Below are 26,294 nucleotides of genomic sequence, written 5' to 3'. Positions count from 1 at the left end.
TAATATTTAATAAATAATAATAGTTAATAATTAATACTATTTAATATTCAATAATATTGATATTTAATACATAATAGTATTGATTTTTAATACATAATAATATTGATATTTAATACTTAGTAGTACTTAATATTTAATAATTATTAATATTTAATACATAATTTAATGTTTAACAATTAAAATTAATTATTATTATTGTGTTCCACTTCTTTCACTTGATTGGTTTTCCTATCCAATGACGGGTACTGCTACTAGGAGCATTATGTAGTTGTTATGTCTGGTTACTATTATTACTGGGCGAAGAACTCTCTGACTATCGTACAAGTATTCAGAACCGCGGCTTTCTGAAATTCCATCTAAGTGTTCTCTGCGAAGCTTATTATCGCTAGGCTCTTATGAGAGCTCTTTAGTACCACGCTAGTGGTCGAAACGGTGATTTGGATAATCATTACTGTTCCAAAAGCCACATTCCTTTGACTGGTCTTCGGTCTGTGTACTTCCTGATCTTTTCATCGTTCGTTTTCAGGAGAATGCTGGTGTTGGGCACGGGTTTTCTTTCTTGCGAGAGGATTATGCCTAGTCTGTTGTGCAAGATCGTCTTGTCTGTTATTATGGCGCAGCCCGAGTATAGTTTGTAAGTAGGGGAGCTCTAGTACTGCCTTAGTACTAGTAGGGGGACAGTACTGGTACGAGGACTCTAGTACTGCCTTAGGTTCCTACTTGCAATATAATACACTTTCTTTGATTAACTGATACTTTTGCGCCTCAGTCTGTGCTGATAGCACCGTGGTATCGTCACCGTCCTCCCAACACCGGGCGGAAAAAGCCCAGGTTCGAATCCCGTCGATGACACGAGTTACTTCAATGGGCTTTTTTCACACTGTGGCTGAGTTAGTCGGTCTCAGGCGCAGATAGCATGGTTTTCCAGCAGAAACTGTGGTTTTTCGTCAAGCAAAACAGATCAATCGACCATAGAACATACGCAATTAACAGACATAAGACACACGCACGGCATATCAATTTCAATATTTGGGTAGTCTAATACATCAGTTTGGTTAATACATCAGCTTCTGATGTATTATCCTAGCGACGTGGTCGTGTCTATGAGTGAATTCCATCTTCGTGATAACCCTGCATCCCATGGAGATGTGTTGGGTTGTTTCTGGAGCCAGGCAGTATCGTCGACATGTGTCACCTGCTACACCAGCATCTTCGGCAATGTATTTCGTGTAATTCCTGGTACTGATAACCTGGTCTTCGATGGCGAGCATCAATCTTTCACCCCCGTAGTACAGCCTCCACCTTGTGATCAAATAAATGTTCTAGCCGCTCAGCCTGCATCATTCCCAAAGTCTTCGTGAGTAGCACAGTTGTTAGAACCTGCACTTCAAATTCATCATATTAGCATTAGCATTAGCATTAGCAAAGGCACATGATGCAAGAAAGCAAGCTTATATAGCATCAGCCGAAAAAAAACCAAAAAAAAAAAAAAAAAAAAAAAAACCCTTATTTCATCCATCCTCTCGCTCCAAATGTTTGTCAAGTTCTGCCTTGAATCTATTTAAGCTATCGACTTCTATAACGACAGATGGAACTTTGTTCCAGCAATCAACCACCTCTTGCTTTCTCTTGCTTATGTGGAGAAATCACGTTAGCTTCAACAAAGCCTCCCTTAATTAGAGCCATAAAAAAGGCCTACTTCTTGTACTTTGGGTGTAAAGTAGGTGACCAGGACAAGAAACGGGCTCCACACATATGCTGCACTACCTATTCATCAAAACTCAATGCGTTGGTGAATCGAAAGGGACGTTTTATGCCTTTTGCAGTGCCCATGATATGGAGGGAGCCAACAAATCACATCACAGACTGTTACTTCTGTATGGTGCCACCTATCAGAAAAGGGATGACAATGAAGAAAAAGTGGACAGTGATGTATCCAAATATACCATCTGCAATTTGACTCATGCCTCACGGGACAAATTGCAGATGGTATATTTCAAGTACTATGTATTCATGAACCACCTGAACGTTTTTCTATACACGCTGATGAACATGAACTTGATATACACGAAGAAGTACAGCAGCCATCTACATCAAGGAATCCACCATTTTGTCCAAACCTTTATCCTATTGAACCACGTAAGATCACAAAGTGAGCTTAATGACCTCATCAGGGACCTCGAACTGCCAAAGAATAAGGCAGAGCTTTTGGCCTCGAGGCTACAACAGTGGAATCTTCTAGATCATTCTACGAAAGTGACATTTTGTATCGAAATAAAGAGCACAGTAAAGGAGCATAGTAAATATTTATTTACTATGCTCCTAGCATTACATGCAAGTATAGTAGTAATAGTGTAGTAGTGGCATATGATGCAAGAAAGCAAGTGTATGAGCTTATGCAGCATCAGCCAAAAAAAAAAAAAAAAAATCACACAATTCCCTCCCAATGACTGTAGAGTACCTCCTTAAATTTATTCAACCTATCAACTTCCACAACGACAGATGGAAGTTTGTTCCAGCAATTAACAACCCACTGGCTAAAGGCAAATTTCCGCACATCTATTCTACATCTGTCCTTTCTTAATTTGAATTTATGTCCCCTTAGATTCGAAATCTGAACAAGTGGAAGGATCCCATTAGAATTCAGCGTGCTCAACCCATTCAAGGCCTTATACACCTCAATCAGATCACCGCACAGGTGCCTAGCCTCCAGCCACTGCAATTTGCAGAACTTAAGCCTCTAATGGGATCCTCTCTTGGTAAGAGGTTCCCTTCATTCCCCTCACCAATCTTGTTGCCCTTCTCTGTACATGCTCAAGCAAATCTACATCCTTCCTAAAATGAGGCCTGCAGACCTGTACGCAGTACTCAAGGGTTAGCCTGATCTTTGCCTTATACAGAGGGACAATCACCTCCTTTTTCCTGCTAGCAAAATTCCTATATATCATTGACAAAACCCCATGACCTGCCCTGGCAGCCTGTCTGCATTGCTCAGAAAACTTCATATCTGACTGCACTAATTACTCCCAGGTCTTTTCATTTTCTACCACCTTAAGTGTAGTAGCACACAGTTGGTACGTTTCTCTGGGGTTACTTCTACCCATATGCAGTACTTTGCATTTGTCAAGGTTAAACTTCAGTTGCCACTTCTTAGCCCATCTGCCCAAATTATCTAGATCCTGTTGCAGTAGTACACTGCGATTACTGTCATTAACAACCCTGCCAACCGTTGTATCATTTGCAAACTTCGACACTATGCCTGATATACCTTCATCAGTATCATTGATATATATATAAACCAATAGAGGACCCAACACCGAACCCTGTAGGACTCCACTAATAACATTAGTCCACGAAGAGCAGCACCCATTAATTACCACCCTCTGTCTTCTCCCACTCAACCATCCTTTTATCCATTATAGCAACTTACCCATTGGAGCTGAATGGTATTAAACCATTCTTCTCCAATTTATACAATAGTCTTCCATGTGCAACAGTGTAAAAAGCTTTCCTGAAATCCAAATATATGATATCAAAATTATTTTTTGAATCCAGTTCCTTTGTAACCACATCATAATATCCTATCAAATTTGTCAGACAAGACTTTCCCTTAACAAACCCATGCTGTGTCTGAATTATTGCTGCAGTCTTGTCTAGATGATCCTGCATCTTTAACAAGTGACTCCATTATTTTACCGGGAACAGAATTAAAACTAACTGGTCTGTACTTACTCGTGTCACCCTTCGATCACTTTTTTATTAACCCTAACACAACCCATGTATTTATTTGTTCCATCACGACCCACAGCACTATTGCATCCAGGTATCATCGTAACGAGGGTGGGGGCATGACGACCAGGTTTTTGAATAGACGTAAGAACATTTATATTCATGGTTAAGGAGGCCATATTTTCCCTCCGCCCCGTGCTGAACAAGCTCGTGACCTGCAAGCCATAAAATTCCCAATAAATTGTTTTTCGGGCTGTTGTAGTTATAGGTGGGTTTTAAGAGCATTAACGAGTAAGGCCATATTGCTCTATGTATATTGTCTGTAAACTGCGTGTGCCCTATGGTCGATTTTCTGTTTGCTGGGCGAAAAATCCTAATTTCCGAGGGAAAAAATTATGCTAACCTCGCATGAGTCAGATTAACTCGGCCACGTTGTGGAAAGAGACCATAACAACTTGCCACGTCATTAACGGTTTTCCAACTCAAGGTCTTTTCCATCCGGTTATCCCAGGCCACAAGCATGTTCAACCGGTTCTGTCGAACAGAGCCCCGCGCAAAAGATCTAAATAATAATATCATCTCCGTCTTTTCCGCATTTTTATCAAGGAATCTACCGCCGTCTAAATGTCTAGTTACCCACATTAGCAGGGTGCTTAATGATTTTGTAATAACTGAGAGAAAAGTGGAGGAGAAATTGTTGAAGTTAAACATAAGAAAGGCATCTGGGGTGGATGGGATCTATCCAGTTATATTAAAGGAGGCGGCAAAGCAACTAAGCAAACTCTTAGATATAATTATGAGAGCATCCTTCGAATCAGGGTCCCCACTGACTGGAGATGTGCAAATGTATCTCCAATTCATAAAGGGTGATCGAAATGTGACACGAATAATTACAGACCAGTTAGTTTAACTTCTGTTTCGGGTAAAATAATGGAGTCATTGGTTAAAGATGCATTGCAGGATCATCTAGACAAGACTGCAGCAATAATTCAGACACAGCATGGGTTTGTTAAAGGAAAGTCTTCTCTGATAAATTTTATAAGATATTGTGATGTGGTTACAAAGGAACTGGATGCAAAAAATAATTTTGATATCATATATTTGGATTTCAGGTAAGCTTTTGACACTGTTGCGCATGGAAGACTATTGTACAAATTGGAGCAGAATGGTTTAATACCATTCTGCTCCAATGGGTAAGTTGCTATAATGGATAAAAGGATGGTTGAGTGGGAGAAGACAGAGGGTGGTAATTAATGGGTGCTGCTCTTCGTGGACTAATGTTATTAGTGGAGTCCCACAGGGTTCGGTGTTGGGTCCTCTATTGTTTTGTATATTTATGAATGATATTGATGAAGGTATATCAGGCTTAGTGTCGAAGTTTGCAGATGATACAAAGGTTGACAGGTTTGTTAATGACAGTGTGCTACTGCAACAGGATCTAGATAACTTGGGCGAGATGGGCTAAGAAGTGGCAACTGAAGTTTAACCTTGACAAATGCAAAGTACTGCATATGGGTACAAGTAACTCCAGAGAAACGTACCAACTGTGTGATATTACACTTAAGGTGGTAGAAAATGAAAAAGACCTGGGAGTAATTGTGCAGTCAGATGTGAAGTTTTCTGAGCAATGCAGACAGGTTGCCAGGGCTGGTCATGCGGTTTTGTCAATGATATATAGGAATTTTGCTAGCAGGGAAAAGGAGGTGATTGTCCCTCTGTAGAAGGCAATGGTCAGGCCACGCCTTGAGTACTGCGTACAGGTCTGGAGGCCTCATTTTAGGAAGGATGTAGATTTGCTTGAGAGTGTACAGAGAAGGGCAACAAGATTGGTGAGGGGAATGAAGTGCAGTGGCTGGAAACTAGGCGGTGATCTGATTGAGGTGTATAAGGCCTTGAATGGGTTGAGCACGCTGAATTCCGATGGGATCCTTCCACTTGTTCAGATTACGAACCTAAGGGGGCATAAATTCAAATTAAGAAAAGACAGTGTAGAATACATGTGCGGAAATTTGTCTTTAGTTATAGCTTCCCTTGTGATCAAAATAATGTGTATAATGTTAATTGCTGGAACAAACTTCCATCTGTCGTTGTGGAAGTTGATAGGTTGAATAAATTTAAGGAGGTACTGGACAGGCATTTGGAGGGAATGGTGTGATTTTTTTTTTTTTTTTTTGGCTTTCTTGCATCACATGCCTCTACTACTACTACTACATTATCGTCACTCCAAGAGCACTTGCGTGATTCGACTTGAATATTACTCTCAGCGTATACTTCATTCTCAATGTGTATGTTTCGTTTCATATCGAACATTTAAAATAATTTTTGTAGAACAAAAAAAAAACTTTAATATAATGACGGATTACGAGAGACTTAACTGGAAACGCACTGTTCGCACCTCTGCCCTTCAGGCAATTAGTCCTGCTGCTGCTAAGCATGAATTAAGAGCCAAAAGGATTACCATCCTGCAACTTTCCGGTATTGGTAAAACTTATCCAATCGCCTATCCCACATACCCAGAAGTCGCGCTAGTTATCGGATTGGTTAACGTTTACCAGTCTTCAACACGGAAAGCAAATAATTCATTTGAAATAAATTTATATTTCTCAGTTACAAAATATATTTTAATTTTTTCTCAAGGTTTTTATATTTTATTTCAATTTTTCTAATTTTTATAATGAAAAATATAACAATGCAATACTTATTTTTAACATTGCTTATAAATATTATGAAGCTTGCCTCCTAATCTGTATGGTTAAAATATGATGAAGAAATTAAAATGGGAAATTTTTTTCCGTTTTAATTTCTTTTTCCTGTGGGGAAAAAAGTGCATGCTTTTACTGTAATTTTGAATTTAAAGTTTATTTCCCAATTTTAGAATGCCAGCTGTTATTTTTGTTTGTTGTTTTATTATATTATATATGAGATATGTTGTAAATTAACCCCGGGGGCCCTCATCTGGTCAGTTTGGACTTGGCACACCCAGAGTCCTGAGCTGGATATCATCATTCTTTTCTTTCTTGGTGATTCCCTTCTACTTCTCTCTCTCTCGGGGCTAGGATTTTTTTTTTTTTTGGCTGTTGCAGCATAAGCCTCAGACTTCCTTGCACCATATAGCTAATAATAATAATAATTCTTTTATTCTTCAATAAATTAATAATAATTATTTACATCTTATTTTATTTTTTAATCCAAATATTTTGGGGGGAAATTTTGTTTTGCTTACTGGTAGCACATAGGGTCGCAGCGTCCCTGTGTTTTGTAAAATACTAAAATCGTTATAAAGAATAACAAATCATTATTATTGTATGGTATTGGTATCATTTACTAAGGTGAAATTATAAATACTAAAATGTGTAACATTTTAAACACTTTTTTTATTCCTTACCTTACCCTACCACAATCGACTATTCCTTACCACAATCGACTGTTCTTATGCTATGTAGTAACACATAATTTTTAAGAAATTAATATTTATACAGACAAAAAAAATTTATGCAATTAATTTACATTATATAAATACCTTTATAATAACGGAAAGACAAACTTCATAATTTATATATGAAAATATTTTATTTTCACCTTAATAGTTTACCAATCAAATTAATTATTCTTAAATTTAATTATTTCTTAGTTACTGCAAAATTTTAAAAAATAAAAAAATCATTATTATAAAAACGCCCCGTATAAGTTTTGCCCAGGGCCCTACAAGTAATTCTTGAAGAGGGTCCCGCAAATTTTGGGGTCGGCTCTGCATCTGGTGTGGGGAGGACGGCCATTCTGCCAACTGTGCTACCCATTAGAACTTTCCAGCTGATGCATGATCCAATAGAAGCTCTTCAAGAATCACTTTCGCTTCTGCCCGCGTCTTTAGTTTGTGTATCCTTCTTCCCTAAATATCTACTTCCACGGACATGAAGACCCTGTACTGTTCAATAAATGGCGTTACAAATTCTTTAGATATTTTTAAATTTAATCGTTCTTCAAAGTAACAAAATTGCATGTTTGCACTACGTTGCCGTATAAACTACTTGGCTTTTGAAATAAAACTGTCCGTCCATCAAGTTGAAGCACAGTTCATGTGCGACTGTTTCATCAGCAGTTACCCTTATTGTTTTTGGTGTGGAAACAGGTAACGGTCCTAGGTAGGCGCTAAAGTAGTTATAGCTTCCCTTGTGATCAAAATAATGTGTATTTTTTATTGTACATGATGATTAAAGCCTAATTATTCCACGAAAGACAGGTTTAGCCCTCTCCTTTTAAAAATTATGGTACCTCTCTCTCGACTGGCAAACTCCAAACCTGTGAATGAAACCGCCCGTGTATATATGATCCATAAAATTTGTCTGTGGTCTTGAGGATGGGTATATTATGTCTGTACATATAATTTATTTTGTGATCGATTTTGCCGCATAAAAACTCCAAATTTCCTTGCAGGATTGAAAAACACTCAACTTCGCCAGAAACTGGTATACTATTCCGTAAAAAATCCCTCCTTGTTCACAGGGACTCAAACCTAGGCTTTTTCAACACTGTATGAAAGAACAGTCGTAATCACTATATTAGTCGTGTTCCTATGCCCTCGTGGGCAGCACATATTGTATAATCACCGTCCTCCCCTCGGGTGGAAAATGCTTTAGTTCTAGTCATGTCAATGATTCGAGCTCAGGTATTTTCCACGAGAGGAGTTTTTATGGGGTATTTTTCAGTCTCAGGCGAAGGTATATTCTTTTCTTCCAGAAAACAGCAAATCGACCAAAGACCCACACACACAATTTACTAACATTATTTATGGTAAAATGTGGTCTAAGTTGCTTATGCTCCAGAAATCTAACAACATCGTGTCCCTATGAACGATTTCAGCTGAGCTAAATATGTTAACTTCCTCATAATCGGTCAATTTTCGATCTTTTTAAGTTGTTCCTGTAGATGGAGCCACATGCAGCCAGCTGTTATTTAGCTATATAACGGTAAACGAGTACGGTAGTAATGTTTTAGTTATTGGTCCAAGGTTGAGATTTATATTGTGCAGATATAAGCACTACCGTATGCTTACGTTGCTATAGGATAATAGTGTGAGAAGCATATGTTTTAGCAATCTTATTGCTGAACAGTACAAAATTGGCTTAAAAAATAGGTTTTACTATACTTTTCTTTTAAGAGCGCACTTTCTTAAGGGATAAGCGATGTGGTCGCTTATTTTCCTCCTTTCAGTCGTCTCTTTGTATGGGGAAGAAGATGTAAAGGATAAAAGAATAGCCCAAGGAAGAGTTGAGGTATTCTTATTTTCAAATATTTTAGGTTAGGGAGGCCCGTTTATTTTGGATGCGTTTCATAGGTGAACATTATATCAAAGTGTTTTGCGTCTTAATGCATTACTAGGGTGATGTCGGTGGCACGTAATTTTCATAACATTGAACAATAAAACAAGAGTGGTGCGAAGTTTTCTTCCTGTTTTTTTTTCCCTCCATGGAAGATAACTTATGAACACTTACAATATGCTCATTATATTTTCTGATAGTATTTATTAATGTACCATACATTTATTTTTAATAAGTTTACGTGAATATAACTTTATATCGTTTCTTTGCGGCGTTCTTTTTTTTTTTTTACTTTCAAAATGCTGCCTAGAATTAATTACTATAGTTTTATTTTATCTTATTTGCTGACGTTGCTGAAACGTGTCATTATTCCATTCCTCTTACGTGTCATAATGATAATATGCATCTGTTTACGAAATAAGACCGGATGTGAACACGTGCGTTTCGCCATTCAGCATATCAGAAACCTTTTTTTCCTCATCATTAACTGATATACTATTACTGTAATATTAAAAAGTACTATTATTGTAGTTTCTGTGGCCACCGTTTTCTTAAAATCAATGACTGTTCATAAAATCACAAACTATCATCATTATGAATCAAAGGCCACATATATTTTTGTGGTTCGGTTGACTAAGTAACAAACAAAGGAGCATGATAGTAAATAAAAGTAACTCAGAATTTCGCTAAAATAAAGATCTAAGAATAAATGAGCATCAGCAAAAATGTCAATTCTAATAATTGAGGTACATTAGCATTTGGGAATATTTCATATTGCTGATTGTTCTAATGTACTTGCAATCCCTATAAATGCTGCACTCACCTCCCACAAAAAAAACAACAACAAAAAAAAAAAAAACCTCCACCATATATGGCTGTGGTGTAACATGATTTATTATATTATTATTAGCTGCAAGGTGGAGAGAGAGAGAGAGAGAGAGAGAGAGAGAGAGAGAGAGAGAGAGAGAGAGAGAGAGAGAGAGAGAGAGAGAGAGAGTGAGTGAGTGAGTGAGTGAGTGTCAAAAGTAGAAGGGAATCACCAAGAAAGAGAAGAATGATGATATGCAGCTCAGGGTCCTGAATGTACCAAGTCCATACTTACCAGATGTAAGCCCCTGGGGTTCAGAAGGTGATCCCAAAGAAGGTTTGTTTCTTGCTGTAGATGACAAACTCTGTAAGTTAAGTAGCTTGAAGAACAACTTTCAGATTTATTAGTCTCAGAATATGCAAAAAGGGTTTATCCAGTTGTATATTTTTTGATAAATTTCAGTTAAATACATTATAATTTGAATAAATGAAGTATTTTATTAGCCATATGTTGTAGGGAAGCCCTGCACTTTTGCTGCATTGGCCCAAAAAATAAATAAACTACCTATTTGACTCCCTCATGTACTTATCCAGCTGAGCTTTGAATTTCCCCAAACTCAGCCTCAGCCACTGTGGAGGCAGCTTATTCCAATAATTAATAGCTTACTGGCTAAAAGAGAACCTAAGAACTTCCCGCAATCATCTAAATCTTCCTCACCCCTTTAATTTGAATTTATTGGCCCTAGTTCCGGAATCATTTATAACTGAAAATTTCACCCTTGTTCATTTTCCACTTCTCAGAGTGGAAAACGAATCCTTATACACCTCAAATCTCTACTAAGGTGTCAAGTTTCCAAGTTCTGCAGCCTGCACATTGTCTTTCCTCATATACACATCCTTTTGCCACTTTAATCAAGCATGTTGCTCACCTTTGACCATTTCAAGAAGTTTATTTTTTTAGGTGTGTTCCCCATACCTAAACATAAGATTCCAAGCGTTGTCTTATACAGAGTATTATGACCTCCTTATCTCTACACAAGAAAATGTGTGATAAATCATCAATAGGACACCATGGTCCCCCCTTGCCACCTGTCTACACTGCTCAGAGGACTTCATATCTGACCATAATGTAACTCCCAAATCTTTTTTCTTCCTATGCTTGTTTTAGTTCAATCCCACCAAATGTGCAAGTTACTCCTCTCCCCCAACTATATATATTAGAAGAAACCTTTTGCTTTCATCTGAAAGTTTGCGAATCAGTTGTTCTGAGTCAAGTTTAGTTGTACTGTAATTCAGCGGTTCTCAGACTTTCTGAGCCCATGCCTCCTTTGACCTGTAAAATTTTCCTGGTGCCTCCCTTGACGTAAAACATCTATTATTGTTCAATTATAGATGTGTACTTACAGATTATAGATGTATTATGTCATACATAGTATGCACTAAATTATATATATTACATTACATTACATCATATCAATCATAATTCATCAATCCATTTCAGCAAAATATAATTTTTTTTTTTTTCCAAATAAATGTTTATTTCATGTTTATCTGAAGTTAGAGTGAGATAGGTGGCGGTAAATGCTTTAAAAAATAGGTTATAAAATTTAATGTTATGTTATGAAAGTTTATTTTTATGTATATTTTTTTATTTATATATGTTATGTTATGAAAATTACATTTCTGTTAAATTTTTGTGCCTCCCAGTTTGGAAATTGCTGCTGTAATTCAACATGCAATTTTTCCATTTCAGAATGTTCTTATTTTTTTTTTCTCTCTCTCTCTCTCAACCATACTCAGACCAGCTCTAAAGTTTGAGGAAAGTGTAAATTAATTGTGCACAACCAGAAATTCAGTATTCTAACAGTTTGTTTTATTTAAAATATAATAATAGTGAATAATAACAATAAACTTGGGCTATGTACACTTTTCATCGTGAGTGCAGGGCCAGCTGCAATACATTCTTGCACTTGCCTTTAGACTGCTAAGTGACTAGTCACAAATGTATTATTTTGTTTTATCCAGAATACTGTATTAAAAAAGTAAAATTTTGAAATAAGTTTAAAAATGTTTATACAGACTGAATATAACTGCAAAAAAAAAAAAAAAACACACACTTTTAAAATGCAGTAGGCACTATTAGCTGAATTAATTTGAAACATGGTTGTTGTTTTTTTACTTCATGTAGTATACTAATCTTAATTTATTTTTGATTATAGAGCTGTGGTGGATGACGATTGAACAGACTTCCAGAAGTGAAGAAATTCATTTTTGATGATGTTCCCTTATAGTATCTTTTTCATGGATTCTAGTGTTACATTGGAAAACTTTTTTTTTTTTTCCCTGATTAAAGCTTTCTTTTCAGCCTAGTTATAACAGTAATATTTTCCATTTGCATTTGATATTTTAACATAATATTTAATTTTAATTTAATTTAATATTCATAAGTGCAGTGGAAACTAGATTTTGTGTTTAGGTTAACTTTTTTATAGTTCGGCTGTGTATTTAGCTACCTCTATTTTGCCTTTATTTTATTAAATAAAGGCAAAGGGAACGTTATGTATCATACCTCATACTTTAACTAATTATTTTTTAACAACTTTAATTTAAATAAATACAGTGAAGCACATCTTCAGCCATTATCTTACAGAACTTATTTATTTAAATAATCAAAACCATGTATGGAAAAAATAAACATAAATATTTTATCAGCATTATCCCATACACTGATGAGTCAAAACATTGACCACCTACCTAATATGATGTTGAGCTTCCACGTGCAGCAAAAATAGCTCGTACCCAACGATGCATGGATGCTACAAGATTTCTAAATGTGTCTTGTGGTATTTAGCACTGGCAAATCCCTTAATTCCTGTAAGGTCCATGGTTGAGACGCCACAGATCAGAGTTGCTGTTCCAACACAAACCACAGATGCTCGATGGGATTGATGTCTGGGGAATTTGGAGGCCAGGGAAATACCTGGAAGTTTTCCTCATGTTCCGTGAACTAGTCTCAAACAATCAGAGTGGCATGGCATGATGCATTATCCTGCTGAAAGACTGCACTGCCAGAGGGGAAGACCATTGCCATGAAAGGGTGTACCTGGTGAGCAATGATGTTTAGGTAGGTGGTAGACATCAGAGTGCCCGGCACATGGATGACTGGACCCGGGGTATCCCAGCAGAACATTGCCCAAAGCATGACACCGTCACCACCACCGACTTGTTTTCATCCCACTGTACATCCAGGTGCCATCACTTCCCTTGCCAGGTGGGAAGGAGCAGCAGTCCGTAGCACACACTTCTTGATTAGACCGGGGTTCGAGCCCGTCACCACCAAATACGGAGGATGCGGAAAGGTCAGCGAATGACCACCGCATATCCCAGAGCAATATGGCCTTAGTTGCTAATGCTCCTAATAACAAAACAAACTTCCCTGGCCATCCATGTGATGCAACAGGAAACGTGATTCATCAGACCAGACGACCTTCTTCCAATCACTCTAGGTTCAGTTTCGATGCTCAAATGCCCATTGTAGGTGCTGTCGCCGGTGAACCATGGTTAGCATGGGCACTTGGAGCGGCCTGCAGCTACGCAGCCCCATTTTCTGAAGGGTTCAATGTGCTGTGTGTTGTGACATATTACTGCCGTTGCTAGCATTCCCATTACAGGTGAGTTGTGCCACAGTCTCCACATACCATCTGGGAGAACCTTCACTCACCTTGAGCATCGACGATCCGTGGTCGTCCAACATCTTGCTGGCAGTTCGTGGGTTCCCCCCTCCTCAGATCACTTTCAGTTGGTACTAACCACGGCTGACTGTGAGCATCCCACCAGCCATGCCATTTTGGATATACCCTGACCTAGTAATCTGGCCATTACAGTTTGTCCTTCTGCTGCCTTTCCCATCTGAAGAACAAGAATAACGCTGTTTTAACAGAGCTCAGTATCGGGTGTTTTTTATACCGTGTCCTGACCCACGCACATGCTGTAATTCCCCTGCATTTGCTTCGATTTGCATATTGACTCGCTGGTCATAATGTTTTGGCTCATCGGTGTATAGTGTAAAATGTACTGCAGTGAGTCTAATTTCAGTTGATTGGCAAATAACAGTACTAAAAAACATTTATTGTAAGTGATGACCAAAGCTGGTTTACTTAAATAGTATTCAGCAAACTAAGTTTGCTACTTAGTACACTGATTTCATTGTGGAGGTACTCTCACCACAAGTTGCCATTAATCACTTCTCTAAATAAAATGCAATGGAGAAATGTATTGCTGTTTTATTTAGTGTTTGCCACTGCCCATACTCAAGTTTCAACTCTGGCATCTTATCGGTGAGCAGGTAGGCAATGTGAAGCCCTTAGCAACCCAATGGCAAGATGTATCCACACTATTTGAGATGCAAGAGGGGTGCACAAAAATAAAATTAAGCGATTGATGAAAGCCAGTGCTGTGAGTACTAAAAATATTGTTAGTGGTGGCCAAGGCAACTTGGTATACAAAGTGTAGCAATAACCTTCTGAGACATTAGTGCAATAAAAAAAGAGATCACAAAGGGAAGGAGATCAAAAATTGTTTAGTTTTTATTCAATGTAGCAACAACTTGATTGAGTGTATCTATTCCACTGTTCTAAAAGTTTCTGAAAAGAGTCAATGAAGGAGTCAAAAGAAATGATGTTCAGTTTGGTTATGTTTTTCTTTATATCCTCAACATCCTGAAATCTTTCATTTGATGATAGTTTTCACCTTTGAAAGTGGAGATCTATTGGGAGAGTAGGGTGGATAGTTTATCTTAAATGGTATGTTTCATAAGAAATGTGTGGAATGGGTGGGAACATTGCCATGCAACAAGAACCAGCTGCCTTTCTCTCAAAATTGTGGCCTGACCCGGAAAATGCGTTTCAATAGACTTTGAATCACATGTGCATAGAATGCAGTGTTGACTCTCCTTCCTTTAGGTACAAATTCCTTGTGAATCACACCCTGTTTGTCAAAAAACAATGATCAGCATTGTCTTGATCCTGGACTTTAATAAACAAAACCTTTTTTAGGCCTTGATGATGATCTTGAAGTTCACTGCATGCTCTGATACTTCTATGAGTAGTACTGTAACACCCATCTCCAGTGACAATAGTTGAGGCAATTAGGATTGTCTTGACAAGTGTGGATGAAGTCTTTGCATGATGACACTCTTCATTGCTACTACTCATCCATGAGGCTGTGCAGAACAAATTCTGTGCAGATCTTCCCTTTTCCCTAAATCTTCATGCAGAATTTGACAAATCATCTTCTTATTCTTATCCAACTTGTCAGTCATGATTCTGAGGGTCAAACGGTGATCTCTTGACACATTTTCTTGAGCTTTTGCAACTCGGGTTCTCATTTCAAGAGGTTGATAGACACCCACTTCTCGGGTCATTGCAAACATCCTTACATCCATCATGGTGTTACTTATATTCAGACACACTGATATGACTTAATGTTTCATTACCATAAGCAGTTTTTAACATTTTATAGTTTTCTGTTGCTAATTTTTCCAGTTTAAAGCAAAATTTAATATTCATTGTTAATGCTATTAATGAAACTGGTTTTCATTTGAAACCTGTTGGCCTACTGGACAATCGCTGTATCTCCATCTCTTGGAGGAAGCTTGAGCTACAACATACTACTTCAATTTATTTTCTAACTCATCAAACTTGACCATAACCGTACCATTCCAGAAACTTTATTGTCACACCTCATAGTTATTTTTGTGATGTTATATTGATTTTGCATCATGCATATCACTGGTCATGTGCCTTATTCCAAAACCATATCCAGCTGTATTAAATTATTGTAGTTGAAATGTCATTTTAATTATAGAACCTATTTAATATTCAATTTGTAAACTATAATAATATTTCATTTATCAGGATTAATGAATTACATAAACTCAACATTTTTCATATTAATTTTGCTTCCCCACACTTTTTTTTTTCATTGATGTGCAATAACTCTGCTGTAATAAATTTGATTTATGGCTGTGAAGTATAATATAGATACATAAAGTAGGTCAAAAATAGGTTAGCTGAATAAATTTATTCTATAATTATATTTATAAAGAATATAACTTAATTTGTTTATATTTAATCATTTAATTGATTAAATATAAACACTATATCAAATACTCAAGCCTAAATTTTCAAGATTGAATATAGCTTGATGAAAAGCTCCTGGGTAGTTCTTTCTCAATATGTGTATGGGGAAATAGTGACTCATTTGATAGCAGTGTATATGAAAATCTGGATATTTATTTTACCTCAATTATTCTCCTAACAGGAAACTCTATTTCCTGTTAGGAGAATAATTGAGGTAAAATAAACAAACAATTTTTAGATTAAATATTGTTTAACTGCATGCATCATTTCCTATTTTGGTTTATTTTCTGACTTCAGAATTTTCAATTTGATATTGATTGCCCATTAGAAAATTGAGTTATTGATAATGTCTATTAACAATATATTGAAATTAAATTATTTTGAATTTAATAGAAGTCGCACTTACTATAAAAATAGTGGTGTATACACTATCTTTTACATTACTCAGTTGGGGTGTGATATGCAGCAACTTTCAGCTGAAATATTTACTACACTTTATTTACACTTAATAAGGGAAGAACAAATATCTGAACGAAATCTTGTTAAGGAAGTTTCTACGATCATAGTTAATTACTTAATTAAAATTTCACAGAATTGTTTTAGCTTTATCAGAGAGGCTTTGTATTCTGTCTTCTCTTATTTGGTGATAAGAAAGCAGTATTAATGCATGAAATAGAATGAGGGACCAACTGTCTTGAAACAGTTTCCTCTGTACTGTCCTCAGTTCTACACAAATAATTGACTGGTCTTTTTGGTGATGCTATTCTGTATAAAATGTTAGCAATTTAGGTCATTTTGTAGATAATGGTGTCTTCTCTAATAGGAGCATAAACCTAATCCCTTGTAGCCAAACGTTGACCTCTATCATTGGGGCAACAAGTGTCCCAAGACAGAAATTAAATACAGAATGTGTGCATTCCTTAAATTAGTTGATTTAGTCTCTTATAGACTTGGTTTGGAATTGAAGCAGATAATAAAATTTTATTTAGAGCAGCACTGAGAACAGCTATGCAATTGCTCTTCCAATGAAAAGAGAAACCACAGTATACTTCCACAGAAGACTTGCAATGAGGGAAGCAAGTTGTTTGTCTGTTTTTGATTATTATATTTTGAATGTTTTAATACTAGATTGACTAATTGAACCATCCTTATTCTCATAAATATTTAATGCAAAATTTTAGGTAATATAGTAATCTATTTATTAAAGTCAGCGACCAACTTTGCTAAACTATTTCCAGTTTTATTGAAATGAGCAAACATGTTAAAAAGATTCTTTTCACTACTTGTTGTAATTCAACCTACTTTTGCCCATTGTTCTCCTTCAATTATCATAAATATGAACAGAAATCTAGAGAAATAAAGTTGCCATGCATAAATACTATCCATTGAATTTTCAATTATATTTGGCTGATTACACTGGTTTTTGTTGCAAACACTATTAAACCATTAGGTCCATTCACTACTTGGAAGGATGACCATCGCAGAATATTAGGCGTTAAATTTCTATATTGCTTGCTGATCATCTGTTGTTTGTTGGTCACAACAACAACACACATTAGAAGTGGCAGCCTGTGCACCATTAAATCACCATACTAACTTTTTTTTTTTTTTTTTTTTCACAGAACCATTGGGCACAGTCTGAGAAGTGCTCCTTTGGATTATGTGCTTTGTTTATTGAAATTTACCTTAATAATTAATTTAGTCATAATCTAGAATTTAAACAGGTTCCGGGAGCTCCTCCAGATCTGGTCTTGCTAAACAAGCAAGGACAAGAAATAAAGGTAAGGTAGATAGATAAAAATAATAAGTAATAAAAATAGATTTAGCATTAGTAGAGGCATACAACACAAGCTTATGCAGCATCAGCCAAAAAAACCCCTCCATTCATTCCAAATGCCTGTCCAGCTCAGCCTTAAATTTATTTAGGCTATATTAGCTTCCACAACAAAAGATGGAAGCCTGTTCCACCAATCAACTACTCACTGGCTAAAGACAAATTTCCACCCATCTATTGTACAACTATCTTTCCTCAATTTGAAACTGTGCCCCCTCAGGTTCTTAGTCTGAGCAAGAGGAAGAATCCCATCAGCATTCAGCTTGCTAAACCCATTCAAGGCCTTATACACCGCAATCAGATCACCTTGCAGGTGCCTACTCTCCAAGTGCTGCAATTTGCAGAACTTAAGCCTTTCTTGGTAAGAGCACCCCTTTGTTCCCCTCACCAATCTCATTGCCCTTCTTTGTTCTCGTTCTAACAACTCTACATCCTTCCTAAAATGAGGCCTCCAGACCTGTACACAGTACTCTTGGTGTGGCCTGACCATTGCCTTGTATAACAGGATAATCGCCTGTCCCTGCTAGCAAAATTCCTATATATCATTGACAAGACTCCATGACCTGCCCCGTCAGCCTGTCTGCACTGCTCAGCAAACTTCATATTTGACTGCACAATCACCCCCAGATCTTTCACTTTCCACTTCCCTGAGTGTAGTACCACAGAGTTGGTACGTTTCTCTTCGGTTATTGCTACCCATATACAGTACTTTGTATTTGTCAATGTTAAATTTCAGTTGCCACTTCTCAGCCCATTTTTCCAACTTATCTAGATCCAGTTGGAGTAGCATACTGTCTTTACTGTTGTTAACAACTCTGCAAACTTGGACATTAAACCCGATATGCCTTCATCAGTATCATTGATAAATACACAAAACAACAATGGGCCCAACACCGAACCCTGGGAAACTCCACTAATAACATTTGTCCATGAAGAGCAGTGTCCATTGATTACCACTCTGTCGTCTCCCACTTAACCATCCCTTTATCCATTGTAGCAACTTACCCTTAATGCCATACCTCTCCAATTTGTACAGCAGTCTTTCATGTGCAACAGTATCAAAAGCTTTTCTGAAATCCAAGTATATGATATCAAAATATGATTTGCAAGACTTTCACAGTAAACTTTTTAATATATATTAAATACATTTAATTTTTATTTATATATTAAACTGCAGCCCTGAATAGGCCTAAATTTCTCCAGTCAGATGGAATCAGACCCAGAGGTTTGGGTTCAGTTCCTCTCTATAAAATGTTTATATTTTGATATAATTTTTATTGTTTTTAATATATTTGTTTCAGCGAGTAATTTTTATAAATTCTGCAAAAAATAAATTTAAATGAAGGAAGGTGCTCTAAAAAGTTTAAAGTAAGCTTGGGTGATTTGTTTTCTGAATTATTCATTCCTCACTGTATATGCATAGGTATTGTTAACAATCATGTAGCCCCTCAACCCTACTTAGAACCTCACAATTTATTAATTTCACAGACAAAACGTTGTCTTCAAGACTTTTGTTGAAGGGAATGCTATTATTGCCACATACTAATACAGCATAACTGCACTACAGAATTAAGAATTAAGGTTATATTTGTCAAGGCAGAAATTCTTTTGCCTTGACTACCTTACAATTAAAATATAATTGTATGATTATTTTGTACTCCATGGCAGCTTAGCTGGTATGCAATATCACTGCCTGCTGCTAGTCTGGATTAAATTCCTGTCATTAACTGAAAAAATTAAGCTTCTTCAGAGCTGTACTTAGCTTATCTTAAACAGAGCAGCAGAAAAGGCCAGAGTTAAAATCTGATCAAATGACACAAAGAACTTTTATGAGCTTTCCCCCCTTCATGGCTGGGTTAGTTAGTCTTAGCCATGAATAGGAGGGTTTTTACTGCTGGAAAGTCTGGTTTTTCATCCAACAAAACAGGCAACTCAAACAGAGAACACATGCAAGTTGTGGACATAATATACAAGGGCAGATGAATTAATTTTTGTGTGGCCCTAATCTGACTTTTTTTTTTTTGGTCTTTTCATACCATTAACTGAATAATTAATTTTAATGAAGACAAGAATTATGCATTAATGAAAGTGATTTATTTTAATTATGATTTACCTATTCCAAAGCAAAGGATAATGTTCACTTGACTAAAAATTCAATATTCAGAACTAAATCAGCATTCAATTAGTAGGCAGCTACTGTCTTGGAGTTTCAATATAGCTGAAAATAAGGTTTTGTATAACTCTTTAATTTGATCCAAGTTGCACATAAATTGAATCCTCTTTAAGATCCACAAATATATTGATTCCTTCTGGTTTAGTAACATCTTAATGGATAGCATGTTCAGTGTCTCACATTAGAGCTAAGAATTTTACGAGTGATGCGTATCAATTAAATTTTTAAGAACTATGTGAACTTGTTGATTAATAGTTGTAGCTCTTGACCCAAAAGCTTGTTGTGTGTTTGTGTTTTAGGTATTAATATGCAATATTTGTGTTGCAATTATTCCTTGTGGATTTCTTATGTTCATGTTTTTTCTTACCTGCAAAGCATATTAAAACACTCTTGATTTAAAAGTATTCTGGAGCTCAAAACATCTGTAGTATAGTTTTGCAAAATGCTTGTTTTCTATGTGGCACCTCATGGAGGAGAATTCTAATTTTATTTTTCTTGCAGATAATTTTCCGTACCATTTTAATAACATTTATTTTTCCTTCTGTGACTTTCTGCACTACAATCAATCTTATTCAATACAAAAGAATGTTTTTACCCAATCTGCAAGTTTAGAGAACTTGCAGATCCAATTTACCTCTACAATGAGCAAGACAAATGCTCCAGTGGCATGGAACAAAATTTAAAAAAATAAATAATAAATAAATATCAAAACAGATTCCCATCAATATTGCTCTGGAATGAAAATAGTTTTATTGACCTTATGATAGTGAATGCATTGTATCAGACCTTTTGCAGAAGTATGTGGAAAAGTTTCATGTCCAATTCAAAAGATAAAGTAGAAAAATACAATAAAGTTTTAAATCAAAAGGAAATAATGTACTATAATCCTTGTACCCACTTTTAAGTACAAATTGAATATGAGTGGTCCATACAAGTGATGCAGCCAATCTAATTAAGTACAAATCATATTAATAGATGATGCTTAATGACTTTATTTAGCAGCATCATCTGAAGTACATCATACCATATGAACTGATTTTTAACTTTTTAGATACCTTTCTGTTGCACTTCATAATAGCTTTGACTTTTTTTTTTCCTTATCATTATTATAAATATCAGTTTATTGGATTCTTTGCATATTACATATAGGTAATACTTCAAATACCCCACCCTGTAATGCTCAAAAGGCATTTGGATAGCAGGGGAATTTCCTTAGCATTATTTTAAGCTGCAATTGCATTATCTTTGCACCTGTGCTCATCCAGGGAAGCAGGATTATGTTTTGTTGCTTCCCTGGTGAGTACAGGTACTTGGTTTTCATTTTGTAATTATTTCATAGTCTTCTCTAATTTTATTTTAATTTTTTGTCATGGATTGCAGTTAGCACCTTGGGTATCACTTGCATTTAGTACAAATCTTCATGTGTGATGTAAAAGTGTTTAATTTGAGACATTAGTTAAATAAAATGGCATGAATTTAGACCAAAAATCCACTTTTTTCTAGAATTGCACAATGTCCCTTCTTTTAAATACTCAAGGTAGGTGTTGTTTTCATCTGCTCGGTTGCAGCCAACTTTCACAGACTTTTTGGGTGAGCTGCCTCCATGCTGTCTGGTCTTCAACAGCTTCTTTCAAGTCCTTCATGCACATGCCAGTGTCGCTCTTGGTGTCGAGTCAGTGTGTTTTTTACCGACCTCTTCTCCTTGTTCCACTGACCTTCACTAGCATTATTGATTTTTCAATGAATTTGGATCACATTACGTGACTGGAATAGGTCAATATTAGCTTGATGATCTTGCCTTCCAATGATGTTTCTGGGCTGATGCGATCCAAAACCCTCTTTGTTCATAACTTTCGCTGTCCATGATATGCGAAGCAGCTTCTCCAGCACCAGAACTCAAACTTTTTTTTTTTTTTTTTTTTTTTTTTTGTCCAGCTTTCACACCTGTAAGTTGTTATAGGGAAACACTATAGCATTAACCATTCTGATCTGGCTGTCTTTGTCTTTCCAGATCTTTTCTCTGCTGCATCCAAGTGAAATTCTTCTAATTTCAGGGCCAGATTCTCCACCTCAATCAATCTTAGATCCAAGAAAGGTGAATTCCTTAATGGATTCGACATCTTCATTGTTAATTTTAACTTCTCCAGTCCTGGCTCTTGTTATAATTTTTATTCTCTTGATGTTAGCTGCAGTCCCGCTTTTTTACTCTCATCTTTAACCATTAAAATCAGTTGTGTTAGATCTTCCTCATTTTCTGCTAGCAGAGTTGTATCATCTGCATATCTTAAATTATTGATGTTTCTGCTGCCAATTTTCATTCTAATTTCTGATCATTCAGGTACAATTTTCTCATAACTGATTCAGTATACAAATTAAATATAAATGGGGCTAAGATACAGCCCTGTTGCACACCATTTCTGTATCTCTAAATTACGATAAATGTTGTTCTGACAGTTGCTTCTTGGTTGGTTTACAATGATCTTATTAGCTCAATCAAGTGTGCTGGTACCCCCAATTCTACCAAAGAATTCCACAATTTTTTGTGTTCAACACAATCAAATGCTTTGGTATAGTCAATGAAGCACATGTATACACCTTTCAGAAATTCATGGACTTTTTCCATGATCCAGCGGATGTTTGTCGTAGGTAGGTAGGATTAAAAGTTTCCAGTACTCAATTTTTATTTAAACATAATATTTATAGATAATTACACATCACATTTTTCAAAATAATGACCTTTGCTTATTTACACTTTTTTTTTTTTTTATTTGTTGTCACAGTCACAAATTTCAGACAGTTCTTTTTGAAAGTTCATCTCTTTTGTCCATTTGATTTACTATTAAAAACTTGAACACAAAAGTTGCATAATCTTTTTTTTTTTTTTTTAACATTAAAAAAATCAGATATAATAGCTTGGCAACTACCACGTTACATTTAAACTTAAAAGGCTTTCTTCAGTTCTTATTTTAAAATTTTATCCAAATGACACTTCTGATGCAGGAGAAGTTTGCCATTTGTTGATGTGCAAGGTCTTTAATCTCAATAAATGCATTGTGTCATCTATCTTTGAAACACTTAAGCCATTCAAATATCCTACTTGTTAAAGCTTTTCACTTTTCTTTCTGGAGTGCAAGACCAATTTCTTTAATAAAAAGCAAAAAAAATTTTTTTTTTTTTTTTAAGAGGACAATATTCCAAAAAAATTATACATTTTTTATTTAATTATTTTGGCAAAGTTGTTTGTATAGCAGGTGCTTTATTGTACACCGATGAGCCAAAACATTATAACCACCTACCTAATATGATGTTGGTCCTCCACATGCAGCCAACACAACTCGTACTTGACGAGGCATGGATACCACAAAATTTCTAAATATGTAATTGTGGTATCTGGTATTAACATGTAACCAGCAGATCCTTTAACTCTGCTAAGGTCCATGGTTGAGATGCCACAGATCAGAGTTGCTGTTCCAACACAAACCACAGATGCTTGAGAATTTGGAGGCCAGGGCAATACCTGGAAGTCTTTCTCATGTTCCGCGAACCAGTCTTAAACAATCTAGGTGGTGTGGCATGGTGCATTATCCTGCTGAAAGACTGCACTGCCAGAGGGGAAGACTGTTGCCGTGAAAGGATGTACCTGGTCAGCAATGATGTTTAGGTAGATGATAGACATCAAAGTGCCCGGCACATTGATGACCCAGGGTATCCCAGCAGGACATCACCCAAAGCATGACATTGCCACCACTGGCTTGTTTTTGTCCCACGGTGCATCCAGGCACCATCACTTCCCCAGGTAAACGACACACATACCCAGCCATCCACATGGTGCAACAGGAAACGTGATTCATCAGACCAGACAACCTTCTTCCAATCACTCAAGGTCCAGTTTCGATGCTCGCATGCCCATTGTAAGCACTGTTGCCAGTGAACTGTGATTAACATGGGCACTCAGAGTGGCCTGTGACTACGCAGCCCCATTTTCAGCAGGATTTGATGTACTGTGTGTTGTGACACATTGCTCCCATCACTACCATTCCAATTACTGGTGAGTTGCACCACAGTCGCCACGTACCATCCGGGAGAGCCTTCACTCACCTTGAGCATTGATGAGCTGTGTTCGTCCAACACCTTGCTGATGGTTTGTGGGTTTTCCCCTCCTCAGACCACTTTTAGTAGGTACTAACCATAGCTGACTGTGAGCATCCCACCAGCCGTGTCGTTTCAGATATACTCTGACCCAGTCATTTGGCCTTTGGCAAACTCGCTTAAGTCCTCTGCCTTTTCCATCTGAAGAACAAGAGTAACGCTGATTAGCGGAGCTCAGTATCGGGTGTTTTTTTATACCGTGTCCCGACCCGCGCACGCGCTGTAGTTCACCTGCAGTTGCTTCAATTTGCATAACGACTCGCTGGTCATAATGTTTCAGTGTATATTGATATCATCAAGAAAAATGATAAATTATAAAACAGCAAAGTGTAACTGAGGAGTTTCAAAGTGGTCCTGGTGCCTCCAGAACCAGGTGGGCAGGAGCAGCAGCACATGCTTCTTGATTAGACTGGAGTTCAAGCCTGTGACCACCAAATACGGAGGATGCAGAAAGGTTAGGGAATGAACACCGCATATCCCTGGAGCAATATGACCTTAGTTGCTAATGCTCCTAAAAACCAAACAACAACAACAAAGTGGTCCCTCTGATAAAATATGTTCCTTGTGGCATATGTGTTTTAATTCATATCTTTATAGTTGTATTTTTAGTATCAAAGGTTTGATTTTTTTTGGTTTCTTTAAAAGCTTTTAATCTCAACAAAAATGCAGGAAAATCCATACAGATGTTATTTTATATTAATATTTTTTAAATATTATTAAATTAAATTTTAATAAGATTGGCCATCCATTGATACTGTAGCAATGTATCTTTTATTGGAGGATGTATGCTGAAAATTTGTTTGTCACATATCTTCCCATTAGATATATGGAAAAATTGCTCAACTTAAAGATCCTTTTGATTTGCAAGATAATTGTATATTAAATTGATATCACTGTATTTTGTCACTTCTACACATTTGTATTGCTGCTTACCAGAATTTTTATAATTTTTTAAAAAATATATAAATGAATAAACTAAAACATGTACCTGATCTTATCATAGCGTATAAGTCTTAGTGAGAAGAATCAGGAACAGTGTAACCAGTTAGTGTTGGATCTTGGATTTTACCGTAAGAAGAGCAAAGAAGAAATAGTTCCTCCAGAATTTGTAGACATGCCTCATTCCAGACATGAAACTGAACTGTAATATTTTTAAGTTATACTTCATAATTTGGAGGTTATTTTCTTTATATATCATTTTTTCTGTATTAGTTTTATTTATTATTGGTATGTGGGAAGATTATATCTTAGAAAAATTGCAAATGGCAAATATTAACATTAAAAATTCACCATTACATTTTTATACTGATTCAATAAATAAATTAAAAAAAAAAAAACCTCAAAATATTTAAAATGTAAGCTAAGAAAAGTAAAATGAATTACAAAAGGAATTTAAAGGGAGTAACTGTAGGCATGGATGTAAATAAATGTTGTAAATCTATTATATTAGAATATGTATGAAAATGGGAGGTTGCTGTGTTTATTTACAAATTGCCAGCCTAGCCTAAAAGAAAAATAATAATAAAATTAAGTCTGACAGCTCAAAGAAGGTGAAAACCATAAATCATACTATGGATAAAAACTGGCAAAAAACTTCTACAAAGATAGCTGAATAATAAATAAAATATTTAAAATCAAACTTGATGCTCAGGGTTTTAACAGTAGATTTAGCATTATGTCAGAGGGAGATGTAGGTTTCTTAAACTCAAATGCTTGGAAAAAATTAATAAAATAAAGAAAAGAATAAAAATAAGGGATGGATTATCATAGCAAACATTGTCAGGGGACCACAACTATGATAATACATGGAATTTCCTTGGTAAATCATGGCAATCTGTAAAATGAACACAGCAACCCATGTTTTAATTTTTCATTCCTGTTTTGTGCAACCTTTGGAGTGTGGTTTGGAAGTGTAAGGCCTCTGATATATTAAAAAAAAAAAAAAAAAAAAAAAAAGCTGGAAGACTGTATTCAAATTTGACTTTTTTTCTTTTTCAATATTTGTATTTCTTAGGTATTTTAAACAAATAACATGGAAAAATACATTAACATAAAATGATAGTGTTTTTTTTTTTTTTAAATCAAGTTCCCATTTCAGGGAATAATGTGATTATTTAGTATGTCAAATAATAAAATGCTTAAAT

General features: G+C 36.0%; 1 protein-coding gene across 1 annotated transcript; it reads left to right on the top strand.

The window, feature by feature from the left end:
• The first annotated feature begins 1,103 nt into the window (after window positions 1–1,103).
• Window positions 1,104–25,425, top strand: LOC150086254 (selenoprotein M-like). The gene is made up of 4 exons (XM_090374839.1): window positions 1,104–1,351; window positions 12,100–12,144; window positions 17,697–17,775; window positions 25,154–25,425. The coding sequence occupies exons 1-4, from the start codon at window positions 1,104–1,106 to the stop codon at window positions 25,295–25,297; spliced, it is 516 nt and encodes a 171-aa protein (XP_090230965.1). The 3' UTR covers window positions 25,298–25,425.
• Window positions 25,426–26,294: the final 869 nt, after the last annotated feature.

This window comes from Mastigoproctus giganteus, chromosome 5, assembly GCF_048544385.1.
Source record: "Mastigoproctus giganteus isolate SK-2022 chromosome 5, ASM4854438v1, whole genome shotgun sequence".
NCBI lineage: Eukaryota > Metazoa > Arthropoda > Arachnida > Uropygi > Thelyphonidae > Mastigoproctus > Mastigoproctus giganteus.
Note: the sequence above shows the minus strand (reverse complement) of the source record. Positions and strands in the feature narration are given on the sequence as shown.

Coding starts and splice junctions, on each gene's coding strand:
- LOC150086254 (XM_090374839.1), top strand. CDS start 1,104: ATGAGTGAATTCCATCTTCGTGATAACCCTGCATCCCATGGAGATGTG. Junction 1,352..12,099: donor CAGCCTGCATCATTCCCAAA/GTCTTCGTGAGT, acceptor ACGATTGAACAG/ACTTCCAGAAGTGAAGAAAT. Junction 17,776..25,153: donor AGCAAGGACAAGAAATAAAG/GTAAGGTAGATA, acceptor ATCTTATCATAG/CGTATAAGTCTTAGTGAGAA.